Genomic DNA, 24,119 nt, shown 5'->3' on the forward strand with positions numbered 1-24,119 from the left:
TTTTCACAAGAATTGTCATTATCTTTAACAAGACCGATTTTAGAAAACTTCGTATGACATTTTAGTTTCTAAACATGCGACAAGACCGATTTTAGAAAACGTTGTACTTATGACATTTTACTTTCTAAACATGCGGTCAAGAATACACTTTTAACATCGGTCGGATTCCCATTGTGTATATTCAATATTCACAAAAATATTCAAAGCATAGCCGTGGTCGTTTGCTACGGTCATAAGCTTTAAGAGGGAAGTATAAAGCACATGATTGTCCATACAAAAAGATAAAACGTTTTTCCACTTCTAAATATTTTCCATTCTCCAGGATTTTGTAGTATGTTATTGAGACAATGAAAAAACTAAATTAATAGGTTTTCCTTTTTTTCAAAATTTGATAACAATAAATAAATAATTCTTAAAAAAAAAACGAAACCTAAAAACCTATAATAAATTATGCTGAAGCGATGGACATCAAAATCAAAGTGATTTGTTAAGATTAAGTTAGTGGAAAACGTTTTCTCCCGAAATGTAATTTCATAGAAAAAAATACCGCTATTCTTCCCTCTTCAGGTACCTAAAGGTTCAGATGAGAATGTTTTCTTATTACATACGTTTTAGAGCGCGATTTTCAGTAGTCTGCCTTACATTGAATTATTAATTATGGAGTTATAATTTCGTATTTAATTATTTTCTGCCCTCCGGGCGGAAAGCGTCAACTTTTCTCTCGCTGCGCTAAGCGAAGCTGCCGCTTCTCGCCTCCAGCAAAAAATAGACAAATTTAAATTAAATTAAAGTCTTTTTCCATTATTTTTGTGGCAGGGCGCCTTCTGTACAGCAGCAAAGCGCCCAATGCATCAGGTTACGCCCGATGCTTTTGCATGAGGGCGCCGAAAGCGCCCGCAGCGCGACACGTACGTCGAGCTACGCCCGACACTTTCAATATGAGGGCACCGAAAGGCGCCCGGCATTGAATCGCGCGTATCGCGCCACGTTTATCGGGCTACGCCCAACTATTTTTGAACGAATGATGGCACCGAGGGCGCCCGGCTGTAGATCGCTCGCAGAAGGCGCTGTGTTAAATTTGATGTGACAACATATAGGGTTATAGGCGTGTTATAGGTTATACCTATAACCAGCGAACAAGCGTGTAAGCTCGTCAGTGATTTGGAACGCACTCCGGTAGCGATTGGCCGCCCCCGCACACCCGCCCCGCGCCGTTCGCTTCCGCGGTGCGTTAGTTCGTTTCGTGGCTTGATTTGAAAATATTGATTTCTTAATTTTATATTTTTTTAAATACCGTTTTTGCCGCCCCCTCTTATATGCCGCCCGGGGCCATGGCCCCCCTAGCCCCCCCCTTGCTACGCCTCTGCATGTTTATTTTAACGACAGTATGCCCAGGTCGTATATATAATTATGTTTAAGTATTTATGTTTTCTCTAATATTTTTCTTTATTGTTTAACATAAATCTATCTGGTTTTAAACTACCTACACGAAGATTTACAATTATATTTTGCTACGTTCATTGCACGGTATATAAAACGGCGTAAACACTGCGGGTACTGCAGGGAGGTGTCCTTTTAAAATGTTTCGCAGTCACTCATCGGAATGAAACGCATACACGGAATATTATAATTATTTATTGCAACTTATCTCTTGTCTTGGTCGTCTGGAAGAGATCGCTCCTTGTTACCTAGCTAGTCCTAAGCTTGTATTTCGCTTTCTGTGTATTTTTTAGTTACTTACTTGCTTACTTATCTTGCTGATAGTTATTATACGCTATCCTTTTATTTATTTATCTATTTATTTCATGTTAGTTTGACAATTAAAACTTATATTTGTACCTACTTAAGAAGGTAGGTATCTAGGTATTTTCTATAGAATCTATAGTTTAATTAGATACATACTTATTTGTAAAATCATTTCTAAGCGTCGGCAACCCTAGCGTTGTGCGGGTGCGGGTGCGGGCCGGTGCCGGTGCGCGCGGTGCGGTGAGTGGTGCGTTGGTCACTCCATTGTATTTTTGTGTAGGTATTGAAACCGTAGGTAGGTATTTGCGTTTTCTTTGAGATATAAGTATCTGTTCGTAAGAACTATCATATAATCTGTGATTTTGGCGAATCGCTAGTTGACAGGTCGGGGCGAAGTAGTAGTAATTAAATAATCGAAAAAAAAAAAACAAACTAAGAGGCATAGCTGTGGTTAATATGCAAATCGTAAAAATATTTTTTCAATTTTAATATCTAGAGAGGTAAATGGGGACTACGTTTGTATGGAGCAACGGTCACGTGACGTCGTCCTCTTTACTCTTAATGAGACAGCGAGTTCATGGGGTTGTCACTCCAGGCAAAATCAGTTGCGGAGAACACGTAGACGAGCCAGTAAAAGAGGTTGAGAAGCGCAAACGAAGCTGGGAAGAGGACACGAGCGGCGCGGTCGATGTGCGATACGCTGTTGATGTGGCCGCGCATTCCTACGGGCAAAGAAATGCCAGCGTCAGCTTTTGAACACAATCATGGTAATACAATACTACTGAAGTGGCCCTTGGCTTTCAAGCCACGATAATAGTCAGTCAGTCAGGTTTTCTATATTTGCATTGCTATCTAAAGTTAAACAAGTTATTATTTACCAAAACGGACTTAATCGCGTATAATTAAGCTTTTAAATTTACCTCCAACATTTCGAGGACGGCGTTATCACCACAGTGAAGTCCCGTTTTAGTCAGTATTAATGAGTAAAAATCGTGAATGTTACATCAGCGTTAATCAAGTTATTAACTGAGGTGGCTGGTGAGAAGTTATTATGGTCAGCAGAGCTACAAACTGGTTCAAGGCTTGGCTGCATGAAGTCGATTTGTATTAAGTTCCGTACCTAAGTAGAAAGGTAATATATAACCTAGTTTTAGCCTAAAAACTCAGCTAAGTACATCGCGAGTTCTTACCCAATGGCCTCAGTGGTGATAAGTGGTAGACCTATAGGTAGTTACTTGATGTTATGGAAGGAAAGGAAAGGTTTTTTTTATTAGTTGCTTGGTGGTAGATGGAAGTCCTCACCAGCTTCGACCTGCCGCTTCCTCCGGTAAAGGTCGTCTCCGGCGAGACAGTACAGCAGCTGCCGCCAGCGAGGCACGCGCGACTCCGTCTGTGTGGTGCGTTCCATGGTCAGTCGGACTACGGGCTCAGAGCCGGCTTCCGCTGGAGAGTTGCTTTGTTGCGGCAGAGTGAAACTCTGGAAAAAATGTTAGTTAGTTTACTTTTGTATCTTATGTCCTGAAAAGTTATTTATATTGTAGCCTGTACTTGTGTTTAATAAAGTGTTTATTTCTACTACTAATTTCCAAATGACGCTCACGGCAAGCTTCAGCGTTCATTAGGCTATGCTTGCATCAAGGACTTGAAGTCCAAGAGAAGTAGCTGTTGCTAGCTAGATATCTCAACTCTGCAGAGGATGAAGCATATGAAAATCATTTTGAGGGATGTTATGAAATTATGAAAATAATTGCATCAATCAAAACAAATGCTTGTGGAGACGATTCAGTTTCAATTAAAATGTTACGAACGACCCTACCCATAGCTCTACTTTTAATAACGGCCACCATTAATAAATCCATTTCCTCGCAAATTTTCCCTACAAAATGGAAATTAGCAAAAGTAAAACCGCTGCTTGCGAAATGTAGAGTTGTATAAAGATCTCCGACCTTGTAAAAAAAACCGTCGTTACTATTCCGTCACAATAAGCTAAACTGGAGCTTAAAGTATAGTAAATTGTTAACCAAGGAATGAAACGGTACCTTTCACCCGAGTTAAACAAATAGGCAAATTTGCATAATCAGTACCTTATTAAAGTAAGTCTTTTTACTATGAAGGGAAAACTTTTTGCGATAACTCAAAAACAGCTAAACTGATCATGTCCGCTATAGTTTTCATTTAATGTATTTCTTAAGCTCTACTTTCACGATTTTTTTCATATTTTTTGGACCTATGGTTCAAAAGTTAGAGGAGGGGGACACATTTTTTTTTCTTTCGGAGCGATTATCTCCGAATATATTCACTTTATCAAAAAATGTTTGTTGAAGACCCCTATTAGTTTTGAAAGACCTTTCCGACGATACCCCACGCTGTAAGGTTGAAGCAAAAAAAAAAAAATCATCCCCAATTTACGTGTAGGGGAGGTACCCTAAAAAAATCAATTTTTAGATTTAATGTACGACTTTGTCGGCTTTATTGATTTATATATCCATGCCAAATTTCAGCTTTCTAGCACTAACGACCACGGAGCAAAGCCTCGGACAGACAGACAGACGGACATGGCGAAGCTATAAGGGTTCCTAGATGACTACGGAACCCTAAAAATACAAAGTAACCTAAAAGTAAAGAAAAGACCACAATATTTTTAACGTACTTATAAGTAATAAATAAAACGTATAATGAGTCGTTAAAAATATTTCCAAAGTTTGATGGGTCAATTTATTTTCATGCAATTTTGTATTGCAGAATTGTTTCATTTATAGCGACTTCTCATTTGATGTTGGAGAAGGAATTATAATTACTTTATATTTTTAAACCACCCTATTATCGAACCTACCCAAATTTTACGGAAATCGGTTTAGAAATGCGACCTGTAGAGTAGAACAGATGGACATATGAAACAATGTTTGCCTAACAGGCCAATTCGAACGTACACTGATGTCATTACCATCTAAAAGATGTCATTCAGTTATCATGCTTTTCGCTCGTACTCCTTACATGTATTGGCTCAAGCGAGACGCAATATAACTAAATAAAATGGTTCATATTCGTGCATTCTGATGTCAGAGTACGTTCGAAAGTGGATTGAAAGCTGTTTAACCGAGATGCTTCGTACGCATTGGTTTGTTTGGTTTGCCAGACTTTTATTTTTTTATTTTTTTTATTAAGAAACAAACAGTCTTACAAAACAGATAAGTATATAAAGTAACATCTTTCTAGTTATAGACCTATAGTTTCCTATATGTAAACAAATATTAATAAAAACTTATCACTATAAGTATAAATTACATGCATATGTATGTGTGACAGAATATGTAATGAGATCTTAATTTAGCTATTCAGGTATTTTTATTTTAATGAAAAGTAAACTAATTTCTTAAACAATCTTAATAAGCTGCTAAATATGTCTACGTTTTGGCACTTTCCATTGTACAACCTACATGTGCGTTTAATGTATGAGTGCTGCGCATGTTAGTTCTGCTGCTTTTCACTATTCACTATTTTTTCCTCCTCGAAGTCCTCGAGTCGCAATAGAAGGAGTTTTATACGGCTCGATTCGAAGAATGATTAAGACACGTTTAAGATCTTGGAAAGATCTTTAAAAGATCGATAACTAAACGACATGTCAAAATTGACGTTATTTCGATCCAAATTAGAATTTAGAAGGCTCTAGGATAATTTTATTAAGACACAGCACCCGAGACAGCGCAGCGTATAAACAACTTACAGCAAGATACCCAAGGTCAACCACTACTCTAAGCAATATAAAGGTAACTTTCGGATTCCCGATCGCAGCTGCACTACTGCCGTAGTATTTGTAGCGCGACATTACTGCCGACTGCTGCAAAAAATCATCATCATCATCAGATCCACTTCATGGATTTGATGGTTTTTGAGAGAAAATGCTCGATTTGCTTAAGGATACACCCAAATCACCATAAACGTGCCCTTAAAAATGAGGAGTTCCCTCAATTCCTCATGGATCCCATCATCAGATCAGAACCAAATTAAAATGGGACCAACTTGGATATAACTCCTTTCAAACAAAAAAAAAAATATTACTCAGATCGGACCACGGGTGCCGGAGTAATCGGTGAACGTACATAAAAAAAATAGCCACAACCGAATACAGAAGCTCCTCCTTCTATGAAATTGAAGTCGGTTAATAAATTAAAATACCCGCAGTAAAATACTAAACAAATTATCCTTACCGCACCACAAAACTGTTGGGTATTGAGGGGGCTTTAAATTCTCAGGCAGCCAAAACCTGGAACGATCTGCCTCCACCTCCAAGAAATAGTTTGTCCCAAAATACTTTTAAAACTAAACTGAAATCAATATTACTCTATAAACAGAAGAATACTTAACCACCCTTGAAACAACTAATAAACAGTATTTTTTTTTCATGTCTTGACATACTTAGTAGTTTTTTTCTTGTAAGGTAACTTAGATTATAAATAAATGTTTCATGTGTAAATATGTACTTATCTGACCACATATGCCTTGTTATGACTTAGATTTAGTTATTCATAAATTATAAAAACACTTATTTTATATTTTACTTACTTTTGTCACACTTATTGTTTACATAAATAAGACTTAAGAAATTATGTTTATTTAATTGTGGCTATTCAACATGTCTATTCGTTTGTTTTTATTTTTACGTGTTTGTATTTTTGTATGTGTTATCATTGTTCTTATGGATTTTTATATTTCAGCATTAGCTGGTAGTTAATGTCAGCTACGGGCCAAAGCAAAGTAGCAGATGACATAAAATCAAAAATGTACTTTTGTTATTATTGAAGTGAAACTTCTTATGCGACTTCCAACAAGGTTGCGTTAAACGTTTAACGTTATCATGGAGGGGGTGTGAAAGCACTGTTGCGTTAAACGTTCAACGCTCCTGGGGAGGGGGAATAGAAAGAGACAGAGTCCAATATTCCAACGCAAGAGGGAGAGAGAAAGAAAGATACACAAATGTAGAAAGTAGGAGAGAGAAAGACAGAGAGTCAGTAGATCCCAAGCACATGCGCGTGGTATTCTTGCTATGCAGCAAAGTAGGTACACAGTGTGAGCGTCGTGAAATTAGCTGAAAAAAGTACTTGTTGTTCCATTTTAATATAATATTCATTACTAGATGACCCGGTGAACTTCGTATCAATTATATCTTAATATAAACCATATGTATTGTAGAGTATTATTTTCATCTCCACATTACGAAGTTTCACTTCTTCCGCGCGGAGGGGCTCCACGCACAATTTTTTTTTCTTGCAACTACTTTAATGCGACCTACCATTTTGGTATATAGGGGGAGTTCGAGAGACTTGACAGTGTTATTAAAAAAAAAGTGACAAAATTAATTTTTTTTTTTATCAGCACTTAAATATCACGTAACGTAATACCAAATACCTGGGCAAGTCCTCCGGACGCTTACTACCTTGTGACTGGGAAGCTTATTTTAATAAATTCAGGTTGCTCACGTAGTTGGCAGCTGATCTGGCGGAACTCCGGCGGCGAGCGGCGAGTTGTCGTGCGGCAAACGCGTCGCCCCCCACCTCCTCGATTAGCTCTTCCCATTCCGCGTCGTCTATCACGATCTCGCCAGAGCCGACCTGATCAAAATAATAGGTACTTAATCATTTTATAAGATAATACTGACTGGTACCTACAAAAATATCAAGCGATATTTAGCTAGTACGAAAGTTTCAAGATAATCTTTGATAGATACGAGCCGGGGTTTCGAGCCCACAACCTCTATTTTGAAAGTCGCTCGTTTTACCCCCGGCCACAGATTATATAATAGTTCTTACGAACAGATACTTACCTCTCAAAGAAAACGCAAATACCTACCGTTTCAATACCTATACAAAAGTACAATGGAGTGACCTTCAACGCGCCACTCCCCGCACCGTGCGCACCGGCACAACGCTAGGGTTGCCGACGCTTAGAAATGATTTTACAAATAAGTATGTAGTAGTTCATATGGCGAATGGCCGAGGGGGGGGGGGGGCATACATATAGTTAGAAATGCCTACCCCCCCTTTCCCCTTTTGCAAATGCCCATGAAATAACATGATTAAGCATTATACTGTCGATTTGGCCTGCTGCTGCCTTGGATTTATATGAGAATTCTGACAGTTCAGTAGGTACAAGTTTTGCGCCTATACCTACCACAAGACGATTAAATGCTATCATACTACCTTGGTAAAGTAATGGACGCCAGCAAATTCAAGAAGAGTAGCGATGCAGTAGAAGAAGCTCATGAGTAGAAACCAATCCAGGGCCGTCGCGTATCGCACCTTGGGCAGATCAGTGCGAGAGTCCAGACTTATGGTGGACAGGGTCAGCACGGTTGTAATTCCCAAGCCCACGCGATCCGACGTTGCCTAAAATGCATAATAATATCAATAATGTCGACTCTCAACAATGAGATCAAAATCAATAACAATATTCAGTTAGGCAGTTCTGTGTCAACGTATATGTTCTTGTTCAGATGCTTTTAACAAGCTAATCAGTGACGAAATGAAAATTTGTTGATTAATCTTGTAGATGGGTACGTATTCACTAGGGTTAAAGTAAACCACGTGTAGTGTACTTGTTGCCTGTTTAAAAAAATATTTAATGATGCACTAAAAATATTCGTCTAACAATTTTAGTGTCCGACTGAAGTTTCGGTTTAGACATAAAAATCATTTTTCGGCCGAAGGTTCGGTTTCGGCCAACAAACTACCGAACCTTTCGGTCACGACTTGAAAACTTACATTGTACTTTCAGATCGCGTTCAACTAGTTTTCTATCATGATAAGTGAATTGTAATTACTTAGTTTTTTTTTACTTAGAATTGGTGTGGTCCGACACCTACTCATTACACTGGTTTAATTGTTCATATGTCTAAAAAGAAAGGCTACAGACATTTGTTTCAACGATTTTCACACCTCTAAAAGTTTCGGTTTCGGCCGAAACTGAGTTAACCGTACCTTCGGTTTTGGTCGAACTCTAAGCGCCACTTGCACCATCCCACTAACCTGGGGTTAACCGGTTAAACCATTAACCCAGTGTCAAATTGTACTGGTACCAAGGTAACTCCAGATTTGACCGGTTAACCTCGGGTTAGTGAATGGTGCAAGTGGCCCTAACAAACTTGGAGGTACCTTTACTGCCCCACCACGCGTTGCCATTGGAAAACTCATTCAATTACTAACTAACAACAGCGTCTGAACTATCATCTGGCAAAGTATCAAACGGGAGGCGATGACAATTTTTTTCCGTATTTCGGTGGCTGCTATTCCTCAACCCACCAACGGAGCGGCAGCTGACATCCACGATGGTTCATAATACATAGTCGTTAACCACTACTTATATGAGTTTTCGCCCGATTGGTCATGGCAATCTGTTCCTGGCTCGCGGTATATTAGTACGGTTTAGCAAGGACACAAAACCGATGATTTGGCCTTCGTTTGACCCGCACTAAATGCACTGTGTATAATATCTTTATTTAATACATAGGTTACCTCGCGGTGTATCCAGAATGATACCCAGGAGAGGACTACGATGAGGATGCACGGCACGTATACTTGGATGAGGAAGTACCCAGTGTGTCGCTGCAGGTTGAACGATACTTGAAGCACGGAAAAATCTCCTGCACAAAAATTACTCTTATAACATTAATAGACTTTCCAGTAACATTAATAGTTGTTTAATCTGCCGTAGACTGGGGGTCACTTTGATTCGTGGGGCAACATTGAGCGTCAATATGAAACTTTATATATAAACTGCATAATTTTACACATTTTTAAATCATAGTAACGGGACTTAATCGCGACCACTCGAGACAACGGGGACAACGCCGTCCTCGAAACGTCGGTGGTAAATTTAAAACTCAATACGCGATTAAGTCCCGTTTCTATGATTTAATAATTATATAATGATACCAATAGTTACTAAATAACGTTACTGGGTGATACAACTGTACAAAATCAACAGCCACATTCCCACGAGGGGAACACCAAAATGCCCATTTTAATCTGTCATTCATTTCCTTATCGAAACCCATGTGAATCCTTCGAGGCGTAAAAGCAGATTCGTGTTAATGCCGCGTAGCGCAGAGTCACGCCACCGTTCTCTTAAAACATTTCCATTCGCCTGTGGCAGAAAAACTGAAACATATTTTTATTGGACAGCACTTGAACGTCTATTTCGGGCGTGAATGAGACATTCGGTGAAAGAGTACTTAAGAAACATTTTGTGATCGGAAAACGATTACCTACACATATCGTTATATTTTGATTTTTATTTTAACTTCATGCCAAAAAACCGGACTAGGATGAAGAACAAGAACTTTAAAGTTTCACTTTTTTATAGATATACGTTTGTCAGCCTACCACATGTTTAGCCATGATCTTCTTGGCTAAACTATTTACTAAATAGATAAAGCTAAAGTAAAAAAAAATGGTTAAGTACCTATTCTTTTTTTTGGGAGAAAAAAAGAAAATGACGAATTGATGCGATAGGAGCTGATGGCACATCTAGAATCCATTACTTACCTCCTTTAATGCAATTTCACGTTATTAGATATTATATAAATAGGTTCATACTTAGAATATAATAAGTATAAATATGTGTCGTCCCTCCAAATTGACTTACAATGAAAATGCCTTTTTCTAAGCAGACAATATTAATTAGAAGAGGTGAAGATGTCTGTATTTAAAGCAACACACACCTCATTACCTCTGTGATGTGGAGTAATTATACAAGGTGATACTCGTATAAAGTACCTAATGTCAGAATGAGAATGTGTCATCAATGTGTTTCATATTCAATTACCAAGTTAAACCCTATCTAATATGAGTAATTAATAGTAGGTAAGTAGTAACGCCACGTTACAACAACGAATCTCAACCTACTTTGTGTGTTTTTCGCGAGCATAAACAAAACCAATCGTATTTATTTTGTACTTATGATCAGAGGGTATTTATCCTTGGGCCATATGCTTGGAGCAAGCCGTACCGCCCACGGCTACCTTAAACCACACGCTACTGAATACTTAACTATGTTTCGGTAGTTATTTTTTGATATTCATTTCATTTTATAATGTTACTTACAGTATAAAATGAAATGAAATGAAGGTCAAAGACTATATCTACACGTTTCAAAACTTTCAAAGAAACCTGGAACCACTTTTCAAAACATCGATTAACTATCACTTGGAAACCAATTCACATTATGACATTACGAAGGTACTTGTGACACGTCACACCTTGTAAAAAGCATAGATAATGTAACATCGTAACGTAATATTGTTTCTGAGAGGAGCACGCGACATTGGTAATTCGGCACTTACGATAAAATGATCTGTTAGGTTGGCATTTTCCTGAAGTGCGGACAATCAAGTTAGTCCGTGAGCGGATGAAGCTTGTTTGCGATTAGTAGAAGAGATGAAAGCTTATGAGTACCTACGCGGGCTCTGCGAGGTGCGCCAATATTTATATTCATAAATATACTTTAGCAAGTCATATTTATGCGAGATGTTTCATGTAAGCAGGACATAAACATAAACTAATTAATTTTTTTAAGATGTACAAATGTTATAAACATGCAAAAAATATAAACTATAAATGAGATTTTTTTATCCGAATATAAATGTTCATGTTTGATGCAAACTTTTATTTTTAACAGGCAACGAGACAATTTTAACAAGCCCAAACACAATTGGGTTACGTTGTTTTATCACAGAGTACCACTTCCTGTGTCCATCATCAGATCAATTCGATGGTACCATGATATTGCATTGTCACACAACTTACATAATATATGAAGTTTCAGCCCAACCGAATAATGGGGAGTCAGTGAACGGAAATAAAACTTGGGGAGTAGGTTAGCTTGCAAAATTTAACCAGAACACATACATACCTACATACAAACATTGCAAGTTAAAAGGTTGTGAAATGAGGAGTCTTTCAACTCGCCGGTATTTTGTCGGTTTCCGTATCTAAAGGAATGGAACTCTATGTTATTAAGCCTCCATTGTCCGTTTTGTCTGTCAGCGAGCTCTAGCTCAAGAATTCCAATATTGTTCACGTTGAACATATATACTGATACTATAATCGTATATACGCTGGTGGTAATTACTGGGAATTATTTTTCCTAGTAATTCAATTCAATTAAGGTAAAACCCATAATTAAATCACAACAACAACAATAATTATAACGCTCTATTGGGATCGATCTATCATCACTGACAGGACTATTGTAGCCAATAAGCATGACATCGAGATAATAGATCGGTCGCAACGCCGGGCCGTGCTCGTCGACCTCACCATCCTCCATGATGAGAATCTCGTGAAAGCCGAGAAGGACAAGTCCAGCAAGTACCTAGACTTGGCTCACGAGATAACCGCCATGTGGGATATACATTCGACGATAATTGTCCCGATAGTCATTTTAGCGAACGGTCTCATAGCGAAGAGTCTCGACCAACACCTTCAGAGACTCTCGCTAGGTGTTTGGATCAAGGGTCAGATTCAGAAGGCGGTGATCTTGGGTGGTGATACCCCACTTGACCTACTCAGTAAACTTTGAAATTCCCCCCCCCCCCCATTGATATTGGGCATTTTCCATAGTTAATAATAAAAAAAATACTTTCAATGTGTCTGGGTTAGCGTTGTTCATAACCAGGGGTCGGACAAAAAGTGCGGATGACGTAAAAATGACGTACTTAATCTTGCACACAGGATGATGTTTGAGTTTGTATTTAAACTTCCGTGTGACATGTAGTAACAAAGTAGTATTAATGAAGTAACAAAATAATCGTAAATAAATCCATGGAATTAATAATACAGGTGGTAGGGTGATGTAGTGAATAAAATAAATTTCACGAAACTTGTTACCATAAGGTATAATTATTTGAAATTAGTTAGAACAAGTCTGTGGGATCCTCAGATAAATAGGTTTAATAGTCAAAAGTGGGAACAGTAGGTAAGATTAGCAGTATACGTGTTTGTCACGTACCTCCAAAAACGGAAAATTGCCACAATATTCGAGTAAAGATGACATTTTAGAGCGTTTTCCTTATATATTAGTAAATATAAATTTTAGCTAAATATAATCGTGAGGATACAATAGCTAAATAACGAAGTCAATTTATTGTTCAGTTAGCGTCAAATACTTCGTAGCAGTCAAAGTAGCCAAATAGTTCGGTACACCATATATTTAGTATGGTGTACCGAACTATTTGGCCACTTTGACTGCTACGAAGTATTTGACGCTGACTGTTCATCTGATTGACAATGTGTCAGTCAAAAATGTACTTACTCATTTCAAGTGGCGATATCGTTTAATAAAGAGGTTAATAAAGAGATTGATAAATGATACGTGATAATTGTTTATGAAAATCAAAAATACTATTTGAAATCATCCTATAAGTGGTTTGACGTCATTCGCACTTTTTGTCCGACCCCTGTTCATAACTATTCCAAATTTCAAATCGATAACCTAAGTGGTTCTCTAGATATTTAGTGTTGTGACAGACGGACTGGTGGGACTCTGTCCCTCCGACAGAGTCGCACCATAAGGGTTCCTTTTTGTACCTTTTTGATTCAGAACCCTAGAAACGTCGTAATGGCGGGACATGCCCCTACTAGCCAGCCGAGTATGAAATTCGCTTCGAGCGAAGCGCTAGCTCGCTCGATTATTTTTGTTGCCTAATTTTCTTTACCGGCACCGCATATCACATTCCCGTTTCCCGATTATTTTTTCGACATTTTTGATTTAAAAATCACAGAAGATGTACGAGGTAATTCTACAAAAATAACTGGCTGGATATAGGTATAATCTTGGTAATAAAATCAACAAGTCACTTAATCCAAAGGGTGTCCGTGGATGTAAGATTGTCGTTTATAAAAAGGGTTTCAAAATCAGGGTATTTCTTTATTATTTCATAAATAATTAATTGTTCCGTGTTAGTCAGATAAAAAGCTATAATGGAAAATGTGGTTTTGATTCACCCTAGATTATTCGGTCGAAACAAAGCCAGACAAATAATCTAATTGAATCATAAGAATGGTCGGAATTGCAAGACGCTATTTATATTTGTATAGGTCACAATTAGACCGCGTTAATAAAGGGAGTTCGTCATGTTTGCCGCAAACAAAGTTACTTGGGAATAAATGCTTCTTCTTTGGCTGACAACAATTAACAATATAACGAGGAAACTGTTCTCGACGCCGACGGACCACAAACATGATGAATTTGGTATTTATTTGTGCTTACTAACACGTATTTCGGGTGTTACTTAAATGTTTTCTTTATTTTGAAATTCATGAAAATAATAAGCACCTATAATTTAATACTTCCACTATGCACCAGCTTCATGGTATGAAATGAATCCCGTCAAAAACATTTTCATGTAAAACAAAAGGTTGTCAGATCTCTTGTAGACCCAAGCTTCTAACTTTGTAAGCCCTAATTTCACAAACTCTACACCTTAGTCAAAATATATCGCTTGGCCGTTTCGATACTGTCACATGGGCGTAAGGTGAAAAATTGATTCACTACTCATTATTTTTTATTATATAAAATACTTCTTGTAGTAACGAAACGGCCAAGCCACATATTTTGACCACGGTGTAAACTAGGCTTGTAGAGTTAGAAGCTTTGGCTCTACAAGAGATCAGCCCGTGTAGCCAACGTGCATATCGTTCAGGCTCCGTGGCGAACGAAACGCACCTGACACAGTCGCACTAATATGGAGAGTGATAGAGAGAGATGACTACGCTACGCTACGGAGCGTTAACGATTGTAACGTTGGCTACGCGGCCTGATAACTTTTTGACAGTGCGAGCCTTATGGTTTCGTCTAGGCAACATTTTTTTAAATTTGGATTTCACACTTTTTGTAAGTTGCTTATGACAAGCCTCCATCCTCTAATTTAAAGGGTTGGGGGTGATTTACTATTAAGAATCCTGAAATATTTTTTACTGATTTTCCATACAAAACTTCAACTCCCTTTTCCCCCTAATGCCCTTTTTCTCCCCCTTTTCACCCTTACGTGGTGATTTTGGGGTTGAAACTATTATATATTCTTGCCCATAACAAAAACTATCTGCATACCAAATTTCAACTAAATCGGTTCAGCAGCGGTTATTGATTCCCCATACGACATTTCACCCCTTTAGGGGCTAAAATTTCAAGCTTTCGAATTTTTGGGTACATTAGTATGTATGTTTTTTTTTTGTTTTTTTTTAGGACATTATTACACAAATTGACTAAGTCCCACAGTAAGCTCAATAAGGCTTGTGTTGAGGGCACTTAGACAACGATATATATAATATATAAATATTTATAAATACTTAAATACATAGAAAACACCCATGACTCAGGAACAAATATCCATGCTCATCACACGAATAAATGCCCTTACCAGGATTTGAACCCGGGACCATCGACTTCATAGGCAGGGTCACTACCCACTAGGCCAGACCGGTCGGTATGTATGTATTTCAGGTTCCTAGGACTTCAGGAAGTACCCTAAGGGTTATGATGATCATCACTGAGTCAGTGACGAAATCGGGGTTTTTAGATATGAATAAAATCTAAAGTATGAGAGCTATGCAATTGGAATTTTTTTATGCTTAATAAAATCACTATTGATATTATATCCCGAGAATTTTGTTTATTACAGTTCCGTAGCCAAATGGCAAAAAACGGAACCCTTATAGATTCGTCATGTCCGTCTGTCTGTCCGATTCTGTCACAGCCACTTTTTTCCGAAACTATAAGAGCTGTACTGTTCAAACTTAGTAAGTGGATGTATTCTATGAACCGCATTAAGATTTTCACACAAAAATAGAAAAAAACAATAAATTTTGGGGGTTCCCCATACTTAGAACTGAAACTCAAAAAATCTTTTTTCATCAAACCCATACGTGTGGGGTATCTATGGATAGGTCTTCAAAAATGATATTGAGGTTTCTAATATAATTTTTTTCTAAACTGAATAGTTTGCGCGAGAGACACTTCCAAAGTGGTAAAAAGTGTGTCCCCCCCCCCCCGTAACTTCTAAAATAACAGAATGAAAAATCTAAAAAAAATATATGATATACATTGCCATGTAAACTTCCACCGAAAATTGGTTTGAACGAGATCTAGTAAGTAGTTTTTTTAAAACGTCATGAAATTAAAAAAAAAAATTTTTTTCATCATACCCATACGTGTGGGGTATCTATGGATAGGTCTTCAAAAATGATATTAAGGTTTCTAATATCATTTTTTTCTAAACTGAATAGTTTGCGCGAGAGAACCTTCCAAAGTGAAAAAAAGTGTGTTCCCCCCCCTGTAACTTCTAAAATAACAGAATGAAAAATCTAAAAAAAATATATGATATACATTACCATGCAAACTTCCACCGAAAATTGGTTTGAACGAGATCTAGTGAGTAGTTTTTTTTTAATACGTCATAAAATTTAAAAAAAAAATTTTTCATCAAACATATACGTGTGGGGTATCTATAGGTCTTCAAAAATGATATTTAGGTTCCTAATATCATTTTTTTCTAAACTGAATAGTTTGCGCGAGAGACACTTCCAAAGTGGTAAAATGTGTGTCCAAAGTGGTAACATGTTGAACAAGATCTAATAAGAAGATTTTTTTTTAATACGTCTTAAATTGTACGGAACCCTTCATGCGCGAGTCCGACTCGCACTTGGCCGCTTTTTACAAATTCACGTCTTATCATTCCTGACAACATACCATAAACTTTTTTTAGTAGATCGGTGGCAAACAAGTATACGGTCGGTTGGTGGTAAGCGGTTAACGTAGCCTATGGACGCATGCAACTCCAGAGGAGTTACATGCGCGTTGCCAACCCTAACACCCCGCACCCTCACGTACCCCCGTACGTAAGGGTAGACATAATTAGGTCGGGTATTTGTTACCCACCATAAACCCTACTAAATTTATGGTCCCCACCCCGATTCCCAATAAAAAATGTGCGACTGTGACAAGGACAATCAATCGCTTTCTCTGCTACAGAAAGATACATAAGACTATCCCGTTCTGTCAGTTCCCTCCACCACTCATGTCCAACCCATACTTAATAAGATTCATGGTTTTTTCCTTTTGAGGTACGGAACCCAAAAAACGGTCAAGTGCGAGTCGAACTTGCGCTTCAATGGTTTCGAGTGCGTCACATAATTTTTTACTTTTCTTCTTATGATTTACTCACGGTCAATCCTTCTTTTCTGCTATTTAATTTAATAAAAGGTTTTTCTGCTATTTAATTTATACAATATGCTTATATTTATATATATTTATTAGTTTCTGAGATAGTTAATAGTGCATCTTCGCCTATTGTCTTAAATTTTAACTGACAAATTATTAATTAATAATTTAAGAATGTACATAAAGCTCCGACTTTTTTTAAATGATAGAGACGGATCACTTGATGGTAAGCGATTACCGCCGCCTATGGACACCTGCAACACCAGAGGGGTTGCAAGTGCGTTGCCGAAATTTAAGATGGGAGTACGATCTTTTCTTGAAGGTTTGAAGGTCGTATCGGTCCGGAAATACCGCAGGCGACAGTTCATTCCAAAGATTGGCTGTGCGAGGCAGAAAGTTTCTGGAGAAACGCACAGTTGAGAACTGCCAATCATCTAAGTGGTGAGGATGGAAATATTGTCGCTCTAAGCGATGGCGAAAACAAGCGGCAGGGATTAATCTGAACAATTCCTCGGAGCAGTCGACGTTATACATGCTATAGAAAATACAGAGCGAGGCCACATCTCTACGCAGCGCCAAGGAGTCTCAAGACGCATGTCAAGACGCATGTCAAGACGTAGCATGTGTTTCCCATGTGTAACGAAAAAACTTCTTAGAAGATGGAATGACCAGAAGCGGGATTTAAATGTCAAATGTTAAATGTTTTGGCGAACGGCCTGTCCCAGTGAAGTGACCCTGCCTATGACGCCGATGATGGTCCTGGGTTTGAATCCCAGTAAGGGCATTTATTTGTCTGATATTTGTTCTTAAGTATTTATATAAATATAATATTATATCGGTTGTCTGAGTACCAATAATAATAATATCATATTTTTTTTATTTCGAAGCACGAATTGTACACCTATGGAGTCTGTACAAATTTGAAATTAGAATATTTAAAACTATGTTAGTACTTAGACTAAGATATATTAAAATTAAAACTATAACTAAAACTAGGAGCACATAATATTTTGTAGCTATATAATACATTCTTGAGCTTACTGTAGGGCTTAGTCAATTTGCGTAAGAATGTCCAATATTAATTAATTAATTAATTTATGTAGTTATGTATCTTTATTTATTTATATACGATCGAATGCGCTTATTGCGCGCGAAATACACTGCGAGTCGTGTCAAGGTGGAATCATAACAATATCAAGGCTTTAACAAATTGTAGAATCTGAATACCGCTCCAGGAGGCGTCTTTGTTGAACAAATACTAATTTTTACGACCAACAGCGTGCAGCGCTCGCTGAACGTCTCAAATACACGTCAAGTGCGTCTTGTCGTCGTACGTTGTCTTTGGAAGCTCAACGCTATGCTGCACGCCCTCCGAACGCGCCGCTAGACGCTCGGCACTTTGCTATAAGGTTTACAAAATGTCAGTAGTGTAGACGATAAAGTACCTTCTCGCCTGGTGAAGGTGAAGTTTCGGTAAGGGAAGCTGATTAGGTCGAACTGGGACAGCGTCATTCCTGGGACAAAGTTGACGCTTTGCGAGTTCTGCCACTGGTACACCAGTTGCTGGTTGGAGTAAGCATCTGGTCAAGCAAAAAAATGTTACTTATAATTGTGTATGTAATTGTAAGCTACGGTTTTAATCAGACCAAAATTTTATAATAGGAGCAACCTAACACTGACGATTCTAAATATACATTACTTACAAGAATTATATACTTTTTTCTAGTCGTCGATTGTAATAGTTGAAATAAATTTCGTATAGAGTCAAAGTAGTCAAACCAAGATAACTTGGCAGCGATTTTGATAGCCCAGACGGTGCATGGGTTATTTTAAACGTTAAATTTCTGGCTTATTAGTATTAGAGTTAGTATTTAATTTTGGAATATTTTTTTTCACACTGCACCCACCTTAGCAAATTTCTGTTTGGCCCAGTGGTTGACTGGTAGAGAATGCCTCAAGGCATTAAGTCCGCCTATTGTACGTTATACTTGTACTTGTGAAATAAAGTTTAAAAAATAATAATAATAACAAATTTCTATGAAATTATGACGTTTACTTGACACTTGCACCGTCTGACTGGGCTATCAAAATCGCTACTAACTTATCTTGGTCTTACTCTACCAAGCTATAACTGCGTACTTTCATGTATGTGCACTCACTCATCTATAAGATTCGTTTCGATACACTGTAGTCAACTATAATAAAAATTTTGACCCATCATGCGCCGCCGTGCTCCCACGGAAAAACTATTGTCCGTGAGATCTAAGTTCACACATTTGACACATGACAACCCAACTCCCATAGAACGTGAACGCGCATGACCCATTGAAATTATAAATAAAATCCCGTAATAATGATTGGGTATGTCAAGTACTTAAAAACAATATTTCGCTTTCCTTATATATAACTTATGTTACGTTTTTTTATCTTTTACTTATTGAATAATTTACGATACTAATTTATCACGCAAACAGTTACCTCTTATGTCTTTTCTTTTTTTAAAGTAGTGTTGAGGTCGAGCCTGCCGTTTCCATTCAAGCGAAGCAATATGAAATTTCCGTAAGTTGATAAAAATCAATTAAAAATTAATAAACGATACATTTAAAACCAAATTACTATAAAATGAAATACGATGTGAACAAAAGGATATTTAATAATACAAACTAATCAATACAAACAAATAATACAAACTTGCAAAAATCTGCTGTAAAATCCATGCAACTAATTCGTTTATAATCGCTAGATTTAACTAACGATACGCCTGCCTCATCACTACAAACTTCAATACACAACTGTCAAATGTGTGCATGAACTTAGATCTCTCAGACAATACACGGGCGCGGGGCGGAAGTCGTGCGTTTATGTCTACATTTTTAGGGTTCCGTAGTCAACTAGGAACCCTTATAGTTTCGCCATGTCCGTCTGTCTGTCTGTCTGTCTGTCTGTCCGAGGCTTTGCTCCGTGGTCGTTAGTGCTAGAAAGCTGAAATTTGGCATGGATATATAAATCAATAAAGCCGACAAAGTCGTACAATAAAATCTAAAAAAATAATTTTTTTAGGGTACCTCCCCTACACGTAAAGTGGGGGTGAATTTTTTTTTTCGCTTCAACCCTAGAGTGTGGGATATCGTTGGAAAGGTCTTTCAAAACTAATAGGGGTTTTCAAGAAACATTTTTTGATAAAGTGAATATATTCGGAGATAATCGCCCCGAAAAAATAAATAAATGGGGGGACACATCTAACTTTTGAACCATAGGTCCAAAAAATATGAAAAAAATCGTGGAAGTAGAGCTTAAGAAAGACATTAAATGAAAACTATAGCGGACATGATCAGTTTAGCTGTTGAGTTATCGCAAAAAGTTTTCCCTTCATAGTAAAAAGACTTACTTTAATTAGGTACTGATTATGCAAATTTGCCTATTTGTATAACTCGCGTGAAAGGTACCGTTTCATCCCTTGGTTAACAATTTACTATACTTTAAGCTCCAGTTTAGCTTATTGTGACGGAAGAGTAACTACGGAACCCTACACTGAGCGTGGCCCGACATGCTCTTGGCCGGTTTTTGTCTACTGAGATACTTACCAATTTTGCTCGAAAAAGATCTTATTCCAAGCAGGTGTACTGAAGAACAAAGGCCTAAATCATTCCCGCGGGAGTTATGGATTGTGAAAAACTCCCTAGGGAGTCATAATTTTTTTTAATTATGTCACTCATTCATACAAACCAAGTAGCATAAATGAGTTTTACTTTTAAAATACTGAAGTTTATAATTTAATATTTTAGTTTATGTTTAAAATTATTTAATTTGATTAATTTAACTGCCGTTTAAAATGTTTTTACATAATTTTCAATCGTGGCTGTATACCGCATAGCATAGGTCTGTGCCTTCGATGTCTAACCTGTCAAGAAATAACAAAATGGCGGACGAATGTTTGATATGTCACCGTATTTAAGAATTATTTCGCTTAAGTTTTTCTTCGCAAGTGTGATAATAACATTGCGTGTGTAACTCCGGGGGTAAGAATATTGGAAACTCGACTGTTTTTACAATACAAATACTTACTCTTTATTGCACACCTCAATACAGAAACAGTACAAATAATACAACACATAAAGAAGAGGTAAACAACAGGCGGTCTTATCGCTAAAAAGCGATCTCTTCCAGACAACTTTTAGGTAGCGGAATAAAAAAAAAAATGTCATGTCAGTAGGTGTTCCAGATGCAATAAAAGAAGTCTAGCACAGAATAAACACAAAACAAAACAATATATCATATACAAATATAAATAAAAAAGATAAATATACAGGGTGGCTATATAGCTGTTTTTCTGATTACTGTATATTTTTTATAACGACATCGTATTTACCTATAGGATATGTAAAATATGGATCACGTAAACAGGTCTGAAATAAAGCATTTTTATGTTTATTATTATTTATAGACCTAACCTAGTCTCCGCTGTATTCTACCGAACTATAATAATATTCCATTGCCTAATACCACACACATGTAGGCACACTAACGTTACGGGGCTAAAATGTAGTGCGTATTACGGTAGGTACTGGGGCCCATTTCTCGAACGGTATTAGACTAATATTATTAGTGTGTTGGCATGGTAACCTATACGATTTGACAGTTCATAGACTAATAATATTAGTCTAATATCGTCTGAGAAATGGGCCCCTGATATGCGTGTAGCGTTTAAGCTATTTATGTCCCTAAGTCTCGTTCCAGTAATTTTGCCGGTCCATTTAGTACTGTTCGAATTTCGATCATAAGCGCACATTCCGACCGGATAAGTTTCACAGGTATGCACTATACTGTAGGTACAGTCGAGTGCATTTTCAACACATGAAGTTAGCAGAGTTTTGCTATATTGAAAGACGACGAGTTTTAACACGTTATGTAATTATCTATAAAACTTTATACCTACTTACTTAAATATTAAAACAATTCATGTTCATAGCAATCGATGTGTTTTGGAATATTTATGGTAACATTATTTTTTTAAGAAGAGGTACCTACTTAAGCAGATTGGGGGAATTTCGGGGCATATTTCCAATGAACTTCATTTAACTTGACTATACACATAAAAAAACCTCGTGGAAAGGTCCCGAAAATACATCAAATCGGCTTGAGATTACCTGACCCTGATTTAGATAAAAAATCCATAGTCGGTAACAAGGCCGATAATCTCATCACTCCTAACCTATTCTTTATACCTATTATTATTTTGTCCAATTGTTAAAATCCAATAATAGCTACTCATTATATCCAAAACACTACTAATTTATCTTTATACTCCTCTCTAGAGATAAGCACACAAAATGTTCCATTTGCACAAGCATGTCGAACAAGAGCTTGCATCGGTTAGGGAAACAAGGTTAGGGACTAGGGTACAACCGCTGCATGTTGAGCGCTTTAATGCAACTGAGACGCTTTTGAGTGAGCTTTATTTAGACCACAGTTTTCAAAATAGATTTCAATAAAGATTTATTGCTCATACTCGTAGTAAATAGAAAGCCTGACTATGAAATTCAAAGAAAAGCAAAATTTGTTCAGGTGTGAGTTCAATATACTATCAATTGTAAGTAATGTCATAGAGAAATAAGAAATACATAGAGTGCTCACTCTATACATCAGTTTTGTAACCAAAACGCTTATTATTTTCGTAGTCGACATCTAACATCTAGCTACTTGACGCTAGATATAGACTACGAAAATAATAGTATATTTGGTACCAAATTCGTTGTATGGAGTGAGCACTCTTGGTCTTCTTAATTCTCTTTGGTAATGTATCTAATACCTCTTATATCTAATACTTATACATATAACAATTCACCATTTGAAATCTTACCGTGCAAATGCACATGCACAATGAAGCCAAGTGGCTGTGAAAGGTGTAACTTATAGTTAGTCACCATGATTTTAATGAGTATCCTTTAAAGAGTCCAATACCTACGGTTTCTGTCGATTATTACGACATTTATTCTTATTAAGAATTTCTATTAAGTACTTACAACTACCAAGTATAAGTGGACAGGACTGGCGATCCATTGGAAAATTCCGAAGCTCCATGGGGCATTTAGCTTTAATTGTCAACCTGCAAAAAATATTGCTTTTAATTGTCGGGTTTATTATGTTCAGGGTACAAAATAGGAAAGTATATTAGTTCAAAATAACACTAACGCACAGTTTTTTAGTATATTTTTCTGTTGCTTTGTGAAAGGGAAACATTCATGGGTTTGTCTGTTTACTTATCACATATAAATTTACTCTTTAAATAAAAACAATTCTTTGTTACGACGATTCCTACGATTGCCTACGAGTAAAGAAGGTGGATCATTTTGTCCTACCCTAATCAAATGTCATCTCTCAGGCAATCCATGACCATTGAGCACTTTGCCATGGTAACTAACTACACCCTAAAGACATAAGTCACTTTGCTTGGCTCACAAAAAAAGGGAACAATCTCCATTTATTGGTCTCAGTGTCTGTTACATTACATCCATAGATTAGTATATGTTATTACTGTTACATCCTTACAGCATTCTGCAATAACGGAACATCTGTAATATATAAACAAAAAAATGAAGTTCCCCATCTTACATATTTTTTGGGGTTGTTTGTTGGAATTACTATGTACCTATAGCTAGATCATTCCTATATCATGTGTTCCATAAAACAACATCTTTACAAATTATGTCATACGATTAAGTAATTTATATAAAAAAAGGTAAAATTATATCGAGACTTAATTTTTTATTATTACCTACCGCTACAACCGCCATCAGTCCAATCAACCAGTTGCATCCGCATTCGTGCATAATCAGTGCCTGTTACGGCTGTTACCTATAGGTAATTAATATAACTGAATCGAACCTAACATCATGGTGATGTCCAATCAAATATTTGACCAAATCAAGTGCCAATATGTAAGATATGCAGTAAACGAACATATCGAAACATAACTTATCAAAATTCTTGGAATAGGTAAAGAGACATCTTTATAATCACAATAAATTATGATTACGGTTGGCCTAAGACTCTAAGGCAGTGTCTTACCTGAGCGAAACACTCGCGAATGCGAAGCGGCGCGGGTGAATTCAATCCTTTGATACCTATGGAAGTGTCCTACGTGGGCGACCTCCGAATGC

General features: G+C 37.1%; 1 protein-coding gene across 5 annotated transcripts in view; it reads right to left on the reverse strand.

Moving 5' to 3' along the window:
- The window catches only part of LOC133517040 (gamma-aminobutyric acid receptor alpha-like), a 76,282-nt gene that overhangs the window by 3,165 nt on the left and 48,998 nt on the right, over window positions 1-24,119 (reverse strand). For 2 of the 5 annotated variants that reach the window (XM_061850166.1, XM_061850162.1), the window contains 7 exons: window positions 22,983-23,065; window positions 18,405-18,539; window positions 9,255-9,382; window positions 7,944-8,129; window positions 7,224-7,355; window positions 3,049-3,223; window positions 1,620-2,468 (listed from right to left, as the gene is read on the reverse strand). In XM_061850166.1, coding sequence (XP_061706150.1) covers window positions 2,305-2,468; window positions 3,049-3,223; window positions 7,224-7,355; window positions 7,944-8,129; window positions 9,255-9,382; window positions 18,405-18,539; window positions 22,983-23,065 — 1,003 coding nt within the window. In that variant the 3' untranslated portion in view covers window positions 1,620-2,304. Of the gene's footprint in view, window positions 1-1,619; window positions 2,469-3,048; window positions 3,224-7,152; window positions 7,356-7,943; window positions 8,130-9,254; window positions 9,383-18,404; window positions 18,540-22,982; window positions 23,066-24,119 lie in introns of those variants that run through there. The other 3 variants (XM_061850163.1, XM_061850164.1, XM_061850165.1) reach the window with 3 other exon arrangements.

Source organism: Cydia pomonella, chromosome 4 (assembly GCF_033807575.1).
Source record: "Cydia pomonella isolate Wapato2018A chromosome 4, ilCydPomo1, whole genome shotgun sequence".
Classification (NCBI taxonomy): Eukaryota; Metazoa; Arthropoda; class Insecta; order Lepidoptera; family Tortricidae; genus Cydia; species Cydia pomonella.